The sequence below is a fragment of the Cimex lectularius genome, unplaced genomic scaffold, assembly GCF_000648675.2.
Source record: "Cimex lectularius strain Harlan isolate CLEC.00 unplaced genomic scaffold, Clec_2.1 scaffold454, whole genome shotgun sequence".
Taxonomy (NCBI): domain Eukaryota; kingdom Metazoa; phylum Arthropoda; class Insecta; order Hemiptera; family Cimicidae; genus Cimex; species Cimex lectularius.
Window position 1 is genome coordinate 28,669 of NW_019393026.1, and position 15,848 is coordinate 44,516.

Consider the following 15,848-nt stretch of genomic DNA (forward strand, 5'->3'; position numbering starts at 1 on the left):
AACGCCCTGGCGGAGGGTGAAACTGTCATTAGCTGCAGGCTATGAAGGGGGGGCAGTCACAGCACTAGGCACCCCCTGCTGCTTCACCCTCGGATCACAAATCACTCACAAATGATATTGACAAGTACGGACTTCTTTGAAAAACCATTATCATCCCTTTTATCTGGTGTATGGACTCAAAAGCAACACAAAACAAAAACAAATCTATTTTTCAAGTAATATAGAGATCAATTCTCAACATAAAATTGTATTTATAATTTATCTAGCAAGAAGAAAAGTAGTTTTTTCATATTTTGTTAGTTGGCTATCAATTTTGTTTTGATATTAAGATTTTAATGTAAAAGATTTTGTTATTTTCAAGGTTTTCTATGTTTCTAATTAAATCGTTATACAAACTATTTTTTGGAAATATATTTATCAACAAGGAAAAGTTGAATTTATTTTGGGCACTCCCAACACGACAGGCAAGAATGACACATGTACACGGAAAACAAACGTTTTGAGCCCTGAAGATGATCTCAATAAAGATCGAAACGTTGGCACGATAAAGAAAATGTTTTTCTAAAACCTACGTCACACCAGACCGCATCTCACGACCTCCAAATAATCCTTGAATTTATTATTTTATTTTAAATATATGTTTTTTGTTTGTTTATTTAGCTACAATTTCGTTGTTTTAACGTGCACAAAGTATTACTTTTATTCAAGCATTGATTTTCTCCCCTTTTAAATTTTTATTTATTTTTGAATACGAACATTATGTTAATGGTCCAAAATGTATCTTTTTGCAAAGCATTTGGCTTGTTATTTTATACCTTCCTCAGCGTTCTACCCAAGGGAAAACATAATTATTTTAAGGGCAACAATGTTTGCAATGAAATTTTTCATTCCATTTATTCATTCTATGTTTAATTGTGTATTTATTAATTTTTCTCTAAGTTCACCGCAGACCCCAGTTTGGGAAGCCCCGACTTACCTTTGCTGTAATGATACAAAGTTGAACTCTAAAAGAAGACTTTTTTTCGGTAGTGAGTAGTCTCGGTGGTAAACAGGTCTACCGTAAATTTGCTCAAATCATGTCATTTCGCCAAGTTTGCTGTTAAGATTAGAAAATGGTAAAAATGTATTTTTACATTTTTTGTAATGATCCTGCAAAGCTTAGACTTGCATATAACTATTGCAGATATGTAACTGTTAAAGGTGATTTTATTTTTAAGGTTTGACCGTGGAAAATGGTTAAATTCAGCATTCTAGCGTGTATTTACTTAAAGTATGGTAGGGTCAGATTTTAACGAAAGTACTAAAGTGATCTTAAGTGTGCAAAGGCAAACAACCCGTTAACTCCAACATCGCGGAACACAATTAAGAAAATAACACACAGAAAAAAACCAATAGAATTAATCATTCAACAAAATACATACCGAATATGACCATGATTGCTAAAGACATATTGCATAACTATTCTTCAAAAAAATTTTTTGGGATCAAGTAAAACTTGCAGATGAAGACGTTTTCACTGTCGTAGAACTGTACATTTTTGCACCCAAGTCGCTTGCTAGCTGCTGAGTATAGATGGCATCACTGGCCAAGGTTCCTTCATGCTGCAGAGCGAGCCACAAGCTAGACTCGTTTCTGCTCCGTGCCACCAGGACCAGACTAATGGCCTTCTTTCATTGTTACGTTACTTCACGTACTCTGTGTTTGTTTACATTTTTTCCTTTCAAATTTAAAATGTAAAGTTCACATTCTGCTAATGTTACTTGAGGATATATGCGAATAACTGCGGCCACTTCGTGCGCTGCAGCCAGAGGAGGTATGATGTTGACGTTTTTGCTTTCATCTTCTGCTGAGTTATGCGTCCAACGGCTTTTGCTGGCAGCCCAAGCCAAGAATCAAACTTCAAAATTTTAACCACAGTTGTTTACATTTTATATACATATAATTACGCTAAAAAACCATTAAAATATATCCCTGAAGTCAATATATATTTTTTAAATAGCTTTAAGGACATTCTAATAATGCAATGCATATTTTACTTTAAAATCCTAAAGTAATAAGTTCGGTATAAATAGCAAGAATCAATCCAAATACTGTGGTTTGGTTATTTTCAAACATCTTAGTCTGTGTACTTTATTATACCCATTGTACCTATGTATTCAACTTTTGAAGCGGGTGGTACGCTGATATATTTGTACATCTGGTAGACAGGATATAAATAATGTAGTACTTTTTAAAAGGATAGTTCCTACTCACAGTAAGTTGTTTTGCAACGATCCGGATTTCGAGCCTTTTAGCTCATCATAAGCTCGGCGTTGGCGGAGGTATCAGCGGTTCACTTTGGCAATTCATGTCGAGAGACGTGGTTGTAGAAGTCCTTCAACCTGATGATGAGCTAAAAGGCTCGAAATCAGGATCGTTGCAAAACAACTTACTGTGTACTTAGTAGGAACTATCCTTTTAAAACGTATTGAACACCACATTCACTCCATCATTTATCATTTCTATAAATAATGTAGTTTTCAATGATAATTTTGATCTGACAAGACCTAAATGAACCTGTAGTTTTGTCTTTATCTGTCATCATGGTCTTCCTTTCCTTGCATATAAAAGAACATATTTCACGAAATTGCTCAAATACCAACCTTTGAGGATGGTGGAATGACAAAATGATCTGGCAGACTAGGATGACTAGAAACCGCCCAGTTAAAAATAACCAAGTTTAGTAGGTTCCTAACATTTTGGTCTGTCAGAAGTGTGAAGGATTTTTGTCATTTACGGTGGTTGTTCTGTGTTATTTTGTCAATTGTAAATTTTTGAAAGGATCCACTTCTGAAGAAGACCTCAACAGCTAGGATAAGCAGATCAAAATGATCGTAAATGACCGGACAACTGAATGAATAATGAAATAATCTTTCTGTTTATACCTAACACTGAGATTTTACTGGGAAATGCCTGTAATTGGGTGATTTCTAATAATCAGAAATGACCAGTCTATAAAAGGTGGGCTGATTTCTGTATAAACATACCTATACACTTTGAGGTCTGTCATGAAATTAACCGGTAGTTTGGACATTTCCGATCATCATAGTAGTCTGTCCTTGCAAATAAAAGAACACTCATGCGAATCTTTGAAGATGATGGAATGCTGAAACCTTTCAAGGATCACTAGAAACAACCATTTGTTTTTCTTTCATTTTGGTATGTCAGACTGGTTTCGATTTTTGCCCTCTTCTGTTAGTGTGTTATTTTGTCAATCGTGCTTCTTTGTATGAACCAGAACAATTTGAATGTAGCCAAGCTACAGAATGTGGAATGAGTCATTCTTTTTATACCTAAAATTGTTTATCTTAAAAATTGGTAATGGTTTTAGCTTTTGGTTACATTTAGATGGCTGTTTCAATTGTTCTTACACAATATATTGTAATTGTAATCGAATATAACCAAGCTATTGGCTTTGAACTCCACAGATGAACAAATAATCATCATATTTGTATAAATACTCTGACATCATCACAAGGTTTGAGAATGCAAAACAAAAAATTTTAAATTTTATTAACGTGTTTTGTATGAACTGAATGATTCTGTTGTTTCTACGTAAACCTCGAGAACCGCCAGGAAATGATGTGTCAGTTTGGTCATTGCTGATCATTCTAGTTACCATACTTGCTTATAAAAGGATATATTTCAAGAAAGATACATCTTGAATTATTCTGATTTTTATAATTTAATACTGTCATAGTGTCTCTTTGTAAGGATCAATTTCTAACAATTCCCTTATCAAAACAAATTTATAGGTCAAATTGATCAAAATCAGACATCACCACACATAACTGGAGAAGAAATAAATCTATTTTGTTTACCCACTTTACATATAGTCTCTGGATGTGTGCTCCGACATTTTCATTAGAATGTGCTGAAGTAGACAAAACATAAAAAATGGAAAATTTTATTAAGGTGTTCATGGCAGAAATTTATAGGTCAAGAATAATTTTTTTTAACAGAATACGAAATTGTACGATTTTTCCATGAAGTCTGTAGGGTAAGCCTGTAGTTTTTAATTTTGAGCTTTCTGCAGCTTGGTTGGACATAAAGTAAACAGCAAAAACCATTTAAATTGTAGAATTAAAGTTCCATAAAACATGAGTTTTCTTATTAATATTTCTTTAAAGTATGCTTTAATAAGAGTTGCTACTTAACAATTTTTCGAGGTTTGTTGCGTTTTTATGGTGGAATTTCATCATCAAAAGTTGAATATCAATAAAGGCATTATTGATTTTGATAATGTTTGTGAAGTTCAAAATTGTTTAATAGAAAAATTTAAAGGATCAGGCTGGTTACTGCCCTTTGTTCGCACAGGGGTCTGGGAATGTGTTATAAAAGAAAATTGAAAAAGTGGCTGAGCCAAAAATGTCTATTTTCAAGAATGTCTTTAAAATTAATGCACATGGGGCTGTCTTTGAAATAATTTGACCAATTTAGGCTTTTTATATCAATGTATTAAATACTCAAACAATAATTGTTCCAAATAAGAAAAATGTTCTTACGGTATTGATGGAATAAAATTGTTCTTTATTTGTTGAGGTTTTCTTCATACAAAGGTATTAACTGTGTTGGTTTTGTAGGTGTGCTTATTATGTCTGACTGGGAACATTCTTTACTAAGTCGGGAAAAGCTGGATCGGTCTTCGCCAGAACTTTGGCCCGAAGCTAGTAAGTATATCATTTCCTAACAAATAAACTTTGAAAGAGCCGAGAATCTGTCACACCCAAATCCATTTAAAAATACTAGGAATTTTACACATTATTTATTTTATTTTTATGAATTGTTTCTGATAGCAACATGTGTAAAACTAAATGTTTAAAAATATCTAGAGCGGGTGTGCAAGAAATTGTTTGTATTCTACAAAACTGCTGGAGATGTTTGAGGTTTGTTTTTGATTCATTATTATTTTTTCTTTTCTTTTATTAATTTTTGGCCAGTCAAACAACACATGAAATTTGCTATCAATTATGTTTTACTTAAGGTTTTAAGTAAGCCATTTCTTGCTAGATCATCTACATAATTCTCTCCAATAAATGTTGGGTTATTTCAAAAAATAAATAAAATATGTTTTTATTCGCTAAATGTTCACATGACTGATTTTTTTGTTTTTATCATTTTAAATCTATTAGTGTTAGCATTTTTATATGGTATTTTGTCACTATTCCAGTTCCGGGGGTCACGGAGTATGCGGCCCGGCATTCATTAACAATAAATAACGTTCCAAAAGAAATAGAAGAAATACATTATTTCGATGAAGAAGACTACAAATTGATAGAACGTAAGGTTTTTTGTTTTGCTTTTAATTTTTTGTATTTCCACAGAAAAAATTTATTTATATATTTTTATTTTAGACTATTCAACGATTTCCAAAGAAGCTCTCATACAGCAAGTGAGAATGTTGCATGACCTGACGTACAAACTAGGACTAGAAGAATCAAAAGAAATGACAAGGGGCAGGTTTCTGGCGATACTTCCAACCAAGCCTCCTGGGAGGCGGAAATGAATTGTTTGTCTTATATCTAAGTGCAATAATATATTTTTTAAATAAATGAATAAATGATATTTTATATAATTTAATATGTTTATGTATATAATAGGTAAATTGATTAAATTGTGAAATTGTGCTTGTGCAACCATTAATTATTTTTTTGTTAATTTCTATTGAACATATTTTGACTTTATCTAGCTTTGTATCTATTGTTTGAAATTGCATGTGTTGCGTCCTATTGTGGGCATTTTTATATCCTACAATTATTTTTACCTACTAACCTCAAGATTTTATGATTAAAAAGAAAACATATTTTTTTAATGTAAAATTCGGATTTTTCAAAATGTTTGAACAGTGTGATGATATGATTAAGATATTTTTTGGCCAATTGAAAAAATTCTATATTTTGGACCCATTCATTGAATATTTTATTCAAATAAAAAAGTAAGTAAAACTTTATTTTATTATCTGCATTGTAGAGTATCACACTTGATTTTATCTATATATGAATTAAAAGAAGACTGTCATATCATGTTTTTTGGCCATCTGTTGGTTGTGAGATTTCTTCTTGATATCCACAGAGTAATAACCTGTTGCTTGGTCATTTCCGATAATTTTGGTGCAATGGAAGTGCCTCAGCACTTGGACAACTTCGTGGTCGGTCTTCATAATCGATCACAACTAAAAGACGATGGCTGCAATGTTTAAGGCATTGACACGGCACTCATCACTATAAGATAAAGTCCTCGGTTGGATTCGAAAACAGCAGCATGAATTGCAACATGTGTTTTATTCCCTCACTGGCACCCTAGGGGATGATATGACCAGCTGTTGTGAACCCCGTAAGAAAAAAGTATATACATCAGTTGAACCCCTTAACAAAAAGTTTATGGTTTTTCATGTATCCATCAAATTCTTATAGAAGATTTTAACACAATTACCTGTACAATTGATGTTTGACAAGAGGAATATTTCTAATAAGTGGGAAAAATTTGTTTTACTAGTTAAACCAGAGGAAGATGACCAATGATTTACTGCCAGTACTGTTTGCTCTTGGTGAACTACACTACAACTTTTTACACTGACCTTGAATAGTTACTTGATTTTGGGACAGTTTTTCTTTAAATAGTAGCAAAAGAGATGACGGCTGCTGATTAGAAGAATTTGGCAGAGAAGTAGGATTGTATTTTCTGAAGCCAGAAGAAAAGCTCTCCCCCTCCCAATTTCAATGTTATCTATCAATCTATGAGTTCAATTATTGATGTTCAAAATGCAATGTAGTAAAATTGCTTTTGCCAGAAATAGCACAAAAACTTTGAAGAAATCAATTTTATTTGGTAAATTTTTTCCTGTATATAAATATCAGAACTTAACTGTAATCACCAAAAGGTGGCTAGAGGCAACGAAATAAATGGTTGACATGTTGGCCAAAGAAGGAGGCAACATGGACTCAGGTTCGATGTGTCCTACTGGGGCTTAGCACCCTGCCACAAAAGGGGACACATCTTAAAATAGATCCTTGATGAGTACAAAATCTGGTGGATCAATACCACAGGCACGCGAAGAGATTGATAGAAGGGTCATCCGCAAAACTTACAAAGAAACGTGGGAAACTGCAACTGAACCAGTTTTCTGGTTGGTCTTCTGAGGGGGGCACTGCCACTTAAGAAAGGGCATGCGCTGGATAGTACAGACTGAAGAAACACTGCAGATACTGCCAGGAAGAGGAGGAAACCGCAGAACACATTTTATGTTACTGTGAAGGTGTATGTAGGTGCAGGTTGTTGCAACTATGACAGGAAAAACCACAAGCAATCCTACACTAAGGAGCCACTGGCAAGGCTATGGAGGTTGATTAACAACCTGAAACCAGCCAGTGAGTTATAAAAAACAGGGGAGCACAATAGATCTACTCAGGTCAAGGTGCAGAAGGCCTTGTGCTTGTGGCCACCTCTTTTAACCGTATCCCTATCCCTACCAAATTGTATTAATTTCAACCTATATGATGGAATTTATTTAGTATTATCTTTGGTAGAAATTGTAGAAAATAAAATGGTGGATGTTTATTTATTCTGACCTAATATATAATTTTTATTTTTCATTAATAGATATACTTAAAAAAATCTTGTACATTCACGATTTGTATTGTAATAAGGTATATATTCTGTTCTACAATGTGGGACAAAGAACAATTTTGATTCCTTAGTGGTTGCTGAGGCACATGTAGTAAAATATAAGTTTTTGATATCAAGGGCCCCATTCCACAATTTCCAACCCCTACTGAGATCAGCAGAAGTCCGGTAGGAGCTAAGTGACTCTAGAGCTAGGCCAGGCCAGTCCAATCTTTCCAAATAATTCAGATCTGCAAGACCCAATCAACAAGACCACACGACACTTGCAAATTCCAGATGGCTACGCACACGGGATTGATAATAATAACAGTATTTATCAGAAACATATATACAATTAAATTAACGTCTTGATTCCTTTTAAAAACAAAAAAATTTCAACATACAAGTTTAGTACACTGATGTGCAACCTTCAACCCATTCCAACGAAATGGGGTAGTATGGTATGGTAAAAAGGATACTAGGAAGCGCGGTTTGCGCTCCCCAGGCACTGCAGCCTTTTGGCTTGTATCTTCCTAGTTCCTTAGTTCAGTGAAATAGACTGAATCCTTCCCCTTAGAAGTATCAGGTCATTGACTGTCGCTGCTGCAATTTGAAAATTTGCAATTAAATTTGCTAAATTTTTTCCATATGTTGGTTAAATCTCAATTGAGCTGTTGCTTCGCATTCAAAGATGATATGGGTGGCTGTTTCGTCCTCATTACATAATCTGCAAGTGGGATCATCGTGGTATATACCCGTTGTGTAGATGTTTTCTCAGATGCCAGTGACCGGTTAGTAATCCTACCACTCTGAGTTTGCTCTCTCCAATTACAGCAACGCTTTTGCTAGTCTTGGTGAGGGTTGTTTCATCATAAGTTTACTATGTCTAGCACCGCTAGAGTTTATCCACTTCTCCTTTTGTTTGGTTTGGATCCATTCATCCCAAGTATAGGTTCAGGGCCTATGTATGGGCTTGCAGATCCTCCTGTGGCCAGACTGTGTGCTTTCTCGTTACCCAAAATTCCCCTGTGCCCTGACATCCAAGATATCATCAGGTTGTTGTGTTTACCCAGGTTTTGGAGATTTTGGATGCATTCACTGACTAATTTTGATATGATTGTTTTACACGCTAATGCTTTAATGGCTGCTTGGCTATCAGATCTTATGAGAATTTTTTTGCCAGTGTAACCTCTTTTAAGATTTTCCAGGGCACAAGCATTGATGGCATGTATTTCCGCTTGAAAGACCGAAGTGTACTTCCATAATGAGTTTGATTGCTCATGTTTTGGGCTTGTACAGAAAACGCCTGATCCGGTTCCTTCGTTTGTTTTGGAGCCATCTGTGTACCATATCATTGTATCTGATGCTCTCCTGTGATCTTCCTCTCCTTTATAGTCCATTGAGGCTTTATAGGAAGTTTTGAAGATTGTTTCCGGGATCATGTAATCAGTCCCCATTTCTAATAATGGGTCTCTGATTTTGTTGATTATGGTTGTATGCCTGAATTGTTTAGTTCCTTTCTAATTTAATTGTTTCTGGAGCCTAAATGAGCTTTTCCTAGCCTCTCCTTGTATAAATATTTCCAATGGAAGTAGGTTCAGCAAAGTTTCTAATGAATTTGTAGGGGTTGTTCTCATTGCCCCTGTGATATATAGATTTGCTAGTCTTTGTACGCTGTCTAATGTTTGGGTAGCTACTTTTTGTTGAGCTTTATTCCACCAGATTAGTGATCTATAGTAACCTATGGGTTCTTCTGGGTCTTAACAAATTTGTCGCTTTAATCCCAGAAAGAAACTGCAAGTTGAAAAAACAATAAGATCCTAACCTATAATGAAGTTTATGTAAGGAGCTAAATATGCCATTGTACAAAGTCCTTAGTATCGACCCATTAAGATTCTTGTGTAGAAGAACTGCTGTTGAGCGAAAACAGCTCTGCATGCTATTCACTGAACTCACAGTTGAAGATATCACCTCATGTTTATTTTGGCAATATTCACAACACCAGACAAAATCAAGGTCCTACAAGATAACTTCATAGAAACGAAAACTTTGGAAGAAATATTCCTTACAAAAGCTAGTAATGGAGAAGTGGTCTACAAGAACAAGGCACTGGTCTATGAATCATCTGCTTTTGGAAAAACCAACTGATGCAGAACTTCGACCTATCGCTTTCATCAAAGCCCATCAGATATCAACAAAAAGCTGAGAAATTACAATCTAAGAATTTCCCCAAATGCTTTTCACTCAAAAAAACCAAACCAACAACAACTCAGCAGTTCCCAAATTTTTCTGTTTCCAGTGTCCCAAGTAAAAAAAAAAATTGGTCTATCGCAGCATGAACATTATGATAATGGAAGTAATTAATTTCCAACCCAGAAAAGCATTGATTAAACCTCTTATTTTGTCTACAATTTTATTTAATAAATAACCAAAGCTAATGCCTTTCTTGTGAAATTGAAAAACTTTGAACTTTTGAAAAGAGATTACGCATCTAATAACAAAATCAAAAAATGGATTTTTTTTTTTCTGGGGGGGGGGAATAATATACAATTGCATGCAATTGTAATATACAAATGCATTAGCATCCATATTGAGATTGGATGGTCACCAGAGTCTTGGTTTTTAGGGTTTTATGAAGGGGGAGTTTAGTTTTTAGGTTTTTTTTAGAAATATAAAAATAATAAAAAAATTTATAGAAAATTTTCCTGGCTTCTGCAACGCAAAAAAATCAGTAACACACAGCTATTTCAGGTAAGTTTCCCAAATTTTGTATGTTTCGATTTTTTGGTGTGCTGAATCCAACGAAACTTTTTACGATTGTCCACAGCAAACCGTACAAATATGTGGTTCAAAATCCAAAATTGGAACCAATATTACCAATAATCACCATTGGCATAGTTTTATGTTTTTCTATACTCTGAATTCAATGAAACTTCTCAAATCGATTGGACCATAGCAAATTGTCCAAAATCATGGACGGTAGACGAATAACACACTACAACTGAACTACACATTGAAAAAAATAATCTGGCATATTGACTCAAATGGACTCACAATAATTTTATCTGAATAACTATTCTTCACACAGTTGAAACACAAACTTAAAGAAGATAAGATCAAATTCTGAAAACCTTTATCCTTATAACTTAACGCTGATCAGGAATGAAAAGCATTAAGTTGCTTTTATTGCAAGTAAACCAGCAAAAATCCCGTTTTCAAATATCCAAAATGAAACTTTTTTTTTCAATTAATTTCTGACTAAAAATTGTAAAATTGCGTTTTAAACAAAAGCTGAACTCAAGAGCTTCCCAATAGTTATCTTTTTAATTTTTTTAATACTATTTCTGATAAAGTAGTAAGCTGGCTTTTTTAATCGAAATTATTAAAATTTTGGCTTTTCATTAAAATTGCATACTTTCAAAAACTATCAGTGAAAGGCTTTCTGTAGTGAATGGTACGATTTGCTTTTTTCTGTCTGTGTGAATGGAAAGCAATTTTAATCGTTATACTGATCAATTACAATGATTTCTTATTCCAAGAATAATAACTAAAAACTTGAACTGACAAAATAACTAGTAACTATAATTATGTACCTATTATACAAGTCAACAACTTTTTGCACTTCGTCCGCAATGAAACAAAAATTTATTATCCCTTATAGATATACCTTTTTGTTAAAGAAAACGTTTCATTTTCTGATATCTGATTCGGTTTCTACACATACAAAACAATAACATACAATACTACAATTGTACAGAAAGTGGCCAAATTTACTGTACTTCCGAGTTTTTAGGCTAAATAACCCTATTTAAAACGGTGCAAACAGGCAGCAATGACAGCTGAAAACCACAGACATAACACTTCAATGTGTATAGAAGCGAAAAAAGACGGTGCCAAAGAAAAGAACAACGAAGCTTTTTTTGAACGCCTAAAAAACCGAATATTGCTTGTTTTCCCTAAACTAATCCACCCGGTTCGATCCCAACATTGAATTTTTGTCTTTATCTAATACTTGGGTGTATACATAAAAGGAAATTATGGTGAACGAGATTTTAAAACGAACCGTTCATCTTAAAAATATTTAATTATTCTAGTTATGAAGATTTATTATTAAATTATGAAAAATTGTCAAAAGGGATCAGGCGTAGTAGTAATTATTTGCCACTAGGTAGCAGCAGGGTCATTGTTGAACGTGTTGTTATTTGTCTATGCTTCGAATATAATTTATTAATTAGTTTTACATCAATTTATATTTTTATGTTAATAAATTACATATTTTCGAATGATAATAAAAATATCAAATGCTTGTGCAATGTGTAAACTATTGGATGTAAAATTAAGTCAAAGGTTACTTCCCGCGACGGCGTGTTTCATTAAGAACTACATGTTCCTTGCGACGCAGTTTTCACATTAACCTTGCGCAGTGGCAATATCGTAATCAATGAAGTTCTACTGAGATGCGATTATTGCTAGTTGAAAACTATAACCAATACTCCGCCATTCTGCTGTGAAATACCAGTCGGAATAGGCAATTTTTGGAAGCCTCTACGGGGGCTCGCTAGTTCGTAACGAAAAAACCAGAGGCCAGTTTTGACTTAAATTGTATTATCTCTGTGCTGCTCATTTGCTCGATTACTAACTCTACGCTCTGCGATCCCAACTGTCCAGATTTTCATGGGGTAGTATCGAGTACAGTCGAAGACAATAGAACCGGACACTCGTTCATTTTTTATTCTAACTACGCGTATTATTGTCGTTATATTAATTCCAACATACTTTATGAATATTCAGAAATCGTGAGATGCGGTCTGGTGTGATGTAAGTTTCAGAAAAACATTTTCTTTATCGTGCCAACGTTCGATCTTTTTGAGATCATCTTCAGGGCCTGGGATTTACACTTTTACAGACATTGTTTAAATTTAACAAATACATGTAGGATGTGGAAGAAAGTGAATTTATACAATGCAAAAAAATACTTTTTATATTCAATCAAGATATTTCTACTCACTCAAAGTGTTTGTTTTCTGTGTAATTGTGCCATTCTTGCGTGCCGTGTTGAGAGTGCTAGTGAGATTTTGCTGTTTTATGTTTATATACGTTGGATTTTGAAGGGGTGGGGAAGGAAGTCGGTATAGATAAGACATTTTTGTATAAGGCGTGGGCTTCTTTGAGGTGAAAAGAGCCGAAGAAAGGAAAAAACGTTGGTAATAGTTCGGCCAGATTATCCTTTCAGGATTATATACACGGGGATAAATAGGACAAGGAAGGCTAAATTGTAAAAATTAGACCTTGTAAAAATGTTAGATGTGTGGAATATGATGAATGTTTTATATGTTATAATATATGTTTTGGGTGATGTGATAAGTATGTTATCTATATTGAATTTGACTAATGATATTGGCGTAGCTGCGACTGAGTTTACATGTGTCTGTTCTGTAATTGATGCTGTGTATATCTCTGTTGATGTAAACCATTTCTAAAAAGTATATAAACATAAAACACAATATCTCACTGGCACTCTCAACACGACACGCAAGAATGGCACACTTACGCAGAAAATGTGTACTTTGAGTGAGTAGAAATACTTTGATTGAATATAAAAATATTGTTTTGCATTGTATAAATTCACTTTTTTCCACATCTTACATGTATTTGTTAAATTTAAACAAAGTTTGTAAATCCCAGGCCATGAAGATGATCACAATATAGATCGAAACGTTGGCACGATAAAGAAAATATTTCTCTGAAACCTACATCACACCAGACCGCATCTCACGTTTTTCGAATAATCATCGACTAACGGTCACTAATCACCCCACATACTTATTTTAATATAAACCAAATTAACCGAGATCAAAAATTATTAGTTTTATTTTAAAAAAAAAATAATTTCTGTATGGTGATTAGTGATGTTTTTCTGAAACCTACATCACACCAGACCGCATCTCACTATTTCTGAATAATAATAATTTCTATGGTTTTGTAGAAAATTGGTCAAAAACACCGGTGTACCATTTTTTGATATAATGAATTGAACTAACAATTTATTATACGGTTTTGCTAATAAAATTTAACTAACAAATTATTTCATGGTTTTGCTCATAAAATTTAACTAACAAATTATTTCATGGTTTTGCTCATAAAATTACACCATTTTCGTGGAGTAGCGTCAGAACAGGACATTCATATTTTTTGTAGTATATTTCAAAGTAAGTACATGTAATTTCGTCGTTATATTAAGTACAACATTCTTATTTTAATGTAAACCAAATTAAACGAAATCAAAAAAATTTATAAAAATTATTTAATTATGATGGTTAGGAAGAAAATTTATCAAAACACCGGAATAACTTTATTTAAAACAATTAAGTTTAACAAACAATTTATTATATGGTTGTGCTCATAAAATTTAACTAACAATTTATTACATGATTTTCCTCAAAATAATGCATTAAGAACAAAAGAGGCATTCCTGTTCTGATTTGTGATACACGCTGTGTGACTGTACGTGGCGTGCGAGGACGTCGCATAGATATGCACACCCTACGTGGCTAAGCGTCGGGTAGCATCGGGTAAACGTGCTCCCGGCTTAAAGTTAAAAAAAGATCTATGAAGGTTATGCATCTAATGTTTACACAGTAAAAGGGCTCTAGGCATATGGTATGCTTCAAATGCCAAAGAATCGCTGAACTAGTTGGGACGGGGTGCTCGGTTATTCGCCGAGCAAAACAATATTCGGCGCTCGGCTAATTGTCGGTTTCCTTGCCCGATTCAGTGCACAAATATTCGTGAAGTAATCGAACTCAAAGCATCCATATTTTCTGGAACTAGTCTGTGCATAGGGGGTGTCCTTTTTAGATGGCCCAGCTGTATTTCTCTTGAACCAACGACGCTATCAAAAAATCCAAAAATGCATGTTTAATATTTTTTAGTAGTTTCAAATTTTTACCTTTTTTTGGAGAAAAATTATACAGGTTACCTCAGGTCCAGTTCAACTTTAAAATTGAGGAACTGAGCACCATTTAAATTATTTTCGTAGAAATAAGGTCCGATTAATTTATTTCCTTGAAGTACATATCAAATGCAGGACACCTTAGTAACTTTTATCTTGGCTTCATAAGGAAGAAGATTATTGCAGAATAGATTTACCCAGACGCAGTTCAAACCTGTTTTTGGAGCAGAAATTCTAGCGTCAAGGTGGTGAGAGGGAAAGACGCGTAAAAAACACTCAAATATTTGTAAATGTTCACCCATTCGACTATATAAAACCATCTTTCAGAAACTGCTCCATTGCGGAAAATTGTAATTTATGACTTTTTACGTTATAAGATCATAAAATTCTTATATTATTTTGTAAACTTGCCTGTCTCCCTCAGCACACGCTTTTCTTTTTTTCCACGCTTTGCTGTTCAAGTTTAATACATTTTTAAAACATTCTATCGTTCTGCGAATATTCATTACTTAAAAAAGACTTTTTTTACTTCTTTCTGCCTTTAATTTTCCAAATTAAAACCGGGATAGCGCGTACGCAGTCCCGACTACCAAAAATTACGCGCCCGAGATATCCGCATTTGGGATATTCGCAGAGGTCAGCCAAGCCGAAGTGCAATGGGAAGGCCTCACCCTGGGGGAACCGCCTTAGTGATCACGGTAACCCCGACGCCAGGTAAGTATGATTTAATGTGCACCCGGCTCAACTCTATACGACGGTGCTCTCAACGCCTGATCGGGAAGCTGACCTCCTTTCCCATTCCACATACCGATTATGGCGTTAATTCAGCCTTCTTTGACCAACTCTCTGCATATATCCCACACTTTAATATATATCAGGGTTATTCTGAAAAAAAAATGTCTCCCCATTGACGTCGTTTAGTGTTTAGTCTAAACGAAAAAAACAATTCGACAATCAGCTTAGTTCCTTGAATTCGTCGCTAGCTAGCGGTAGTAACACTTCAAAAGCGCGCTTTATACGAATTACAATGTACATACCAAATAGAAAAATTAATGCATGTAGTGTTTTATTTATTAATTTATTTAATTTAATATGAAAACCTAAATCTTAACTTCAATTGCAATGTAAATCTAACTAAAAGTCCTCTTTTATTTGTTATAGAGCTTTTTGACATGAGGTCATATTAAAGTTCCACCAATACCAGGGTTAGGTTTTTTTTAACCTAAAAATTACCTTTCGTGGATCAAAATAATTT

The 15,848-nt window shown here is 34.1% G+C and overlaps 1 protein-coding gene and 2 non-coding genes across 3 annotated transcripts; 2 read left to right on the top strand and 1 right to left on the bottom strand.

Moving 5' to 3' along the window:
- Nucleotides 1-1,653: 1,653 nt before the first annotated feature.
- LOC106671022 (protein lin-52 homolog) lies at nucleotides 1,654-5,857 on the top strand. The gene is made up of 4 exons (XM_014401770.2): nucleotides 1,654-1,813; nucleotides 4,623-4,709; nucleotides 5,210-5,320; nucleotides 5,394-5,857. Exons 1-4 carry the CDS (start codon nucleotides 1,771-1,773, stop codon nucleotides 5,543-5,545), a joined length of 393 nt encoding a protein of 130 aa, XP_014257256.1. The 5' UTR covers nucleotides 1,654-1,770; the 3' UTR covers nucleotides 5,546-5,857.
- A 6,196-nt stretch (nucleotides 5,858-12,053) lies between these two features.
- Nucleotides 12,054-12,195, top strand: LOC112128062. Its single transcript, XR_002910845.1, has one exon. It is a non-coding gene; the product is annotated as a U4 spliceosomal RNA (small nuclear RNA).
- A 2,958-nt stretch (nucleotides 12,196-15,153) lies between these two features.
- LOC112128061 lies at nucleotides 15,154-15,315 on the bottom strand. The gene has a single exon (XR_002910844.1). It is a non-coding gene; the product is annotated as a U1 spliceosomal RNA (small nuclear RNA).
- Between the last annotated feature and the right edge of the window lie 533 nt (nucleotides 15,316-15,848).

Coding starts and splice junctions, on each gene's coding strand:
- LOC106671022 (XM_014401770.2), top strand. CDS start 1,771: ATGCGAATAACTGCGGCCACTTCGTGCGCTGCAGCCAGAGGAG. Junction 4,710..5,209: donor AGAACTTTGGCCCGAAGCTA/GTAAGTATATCA, acceptor TCACTATTCCAG/TTCCGGGGGTCACGGAGTAT. Junction 5,321..5,393: donor AGACTACAAATTGATAGAAC/GTAAGGTTTTTT, acceptor TTTTTATTTTAG/ACTATTCAACGATTTCCAAA.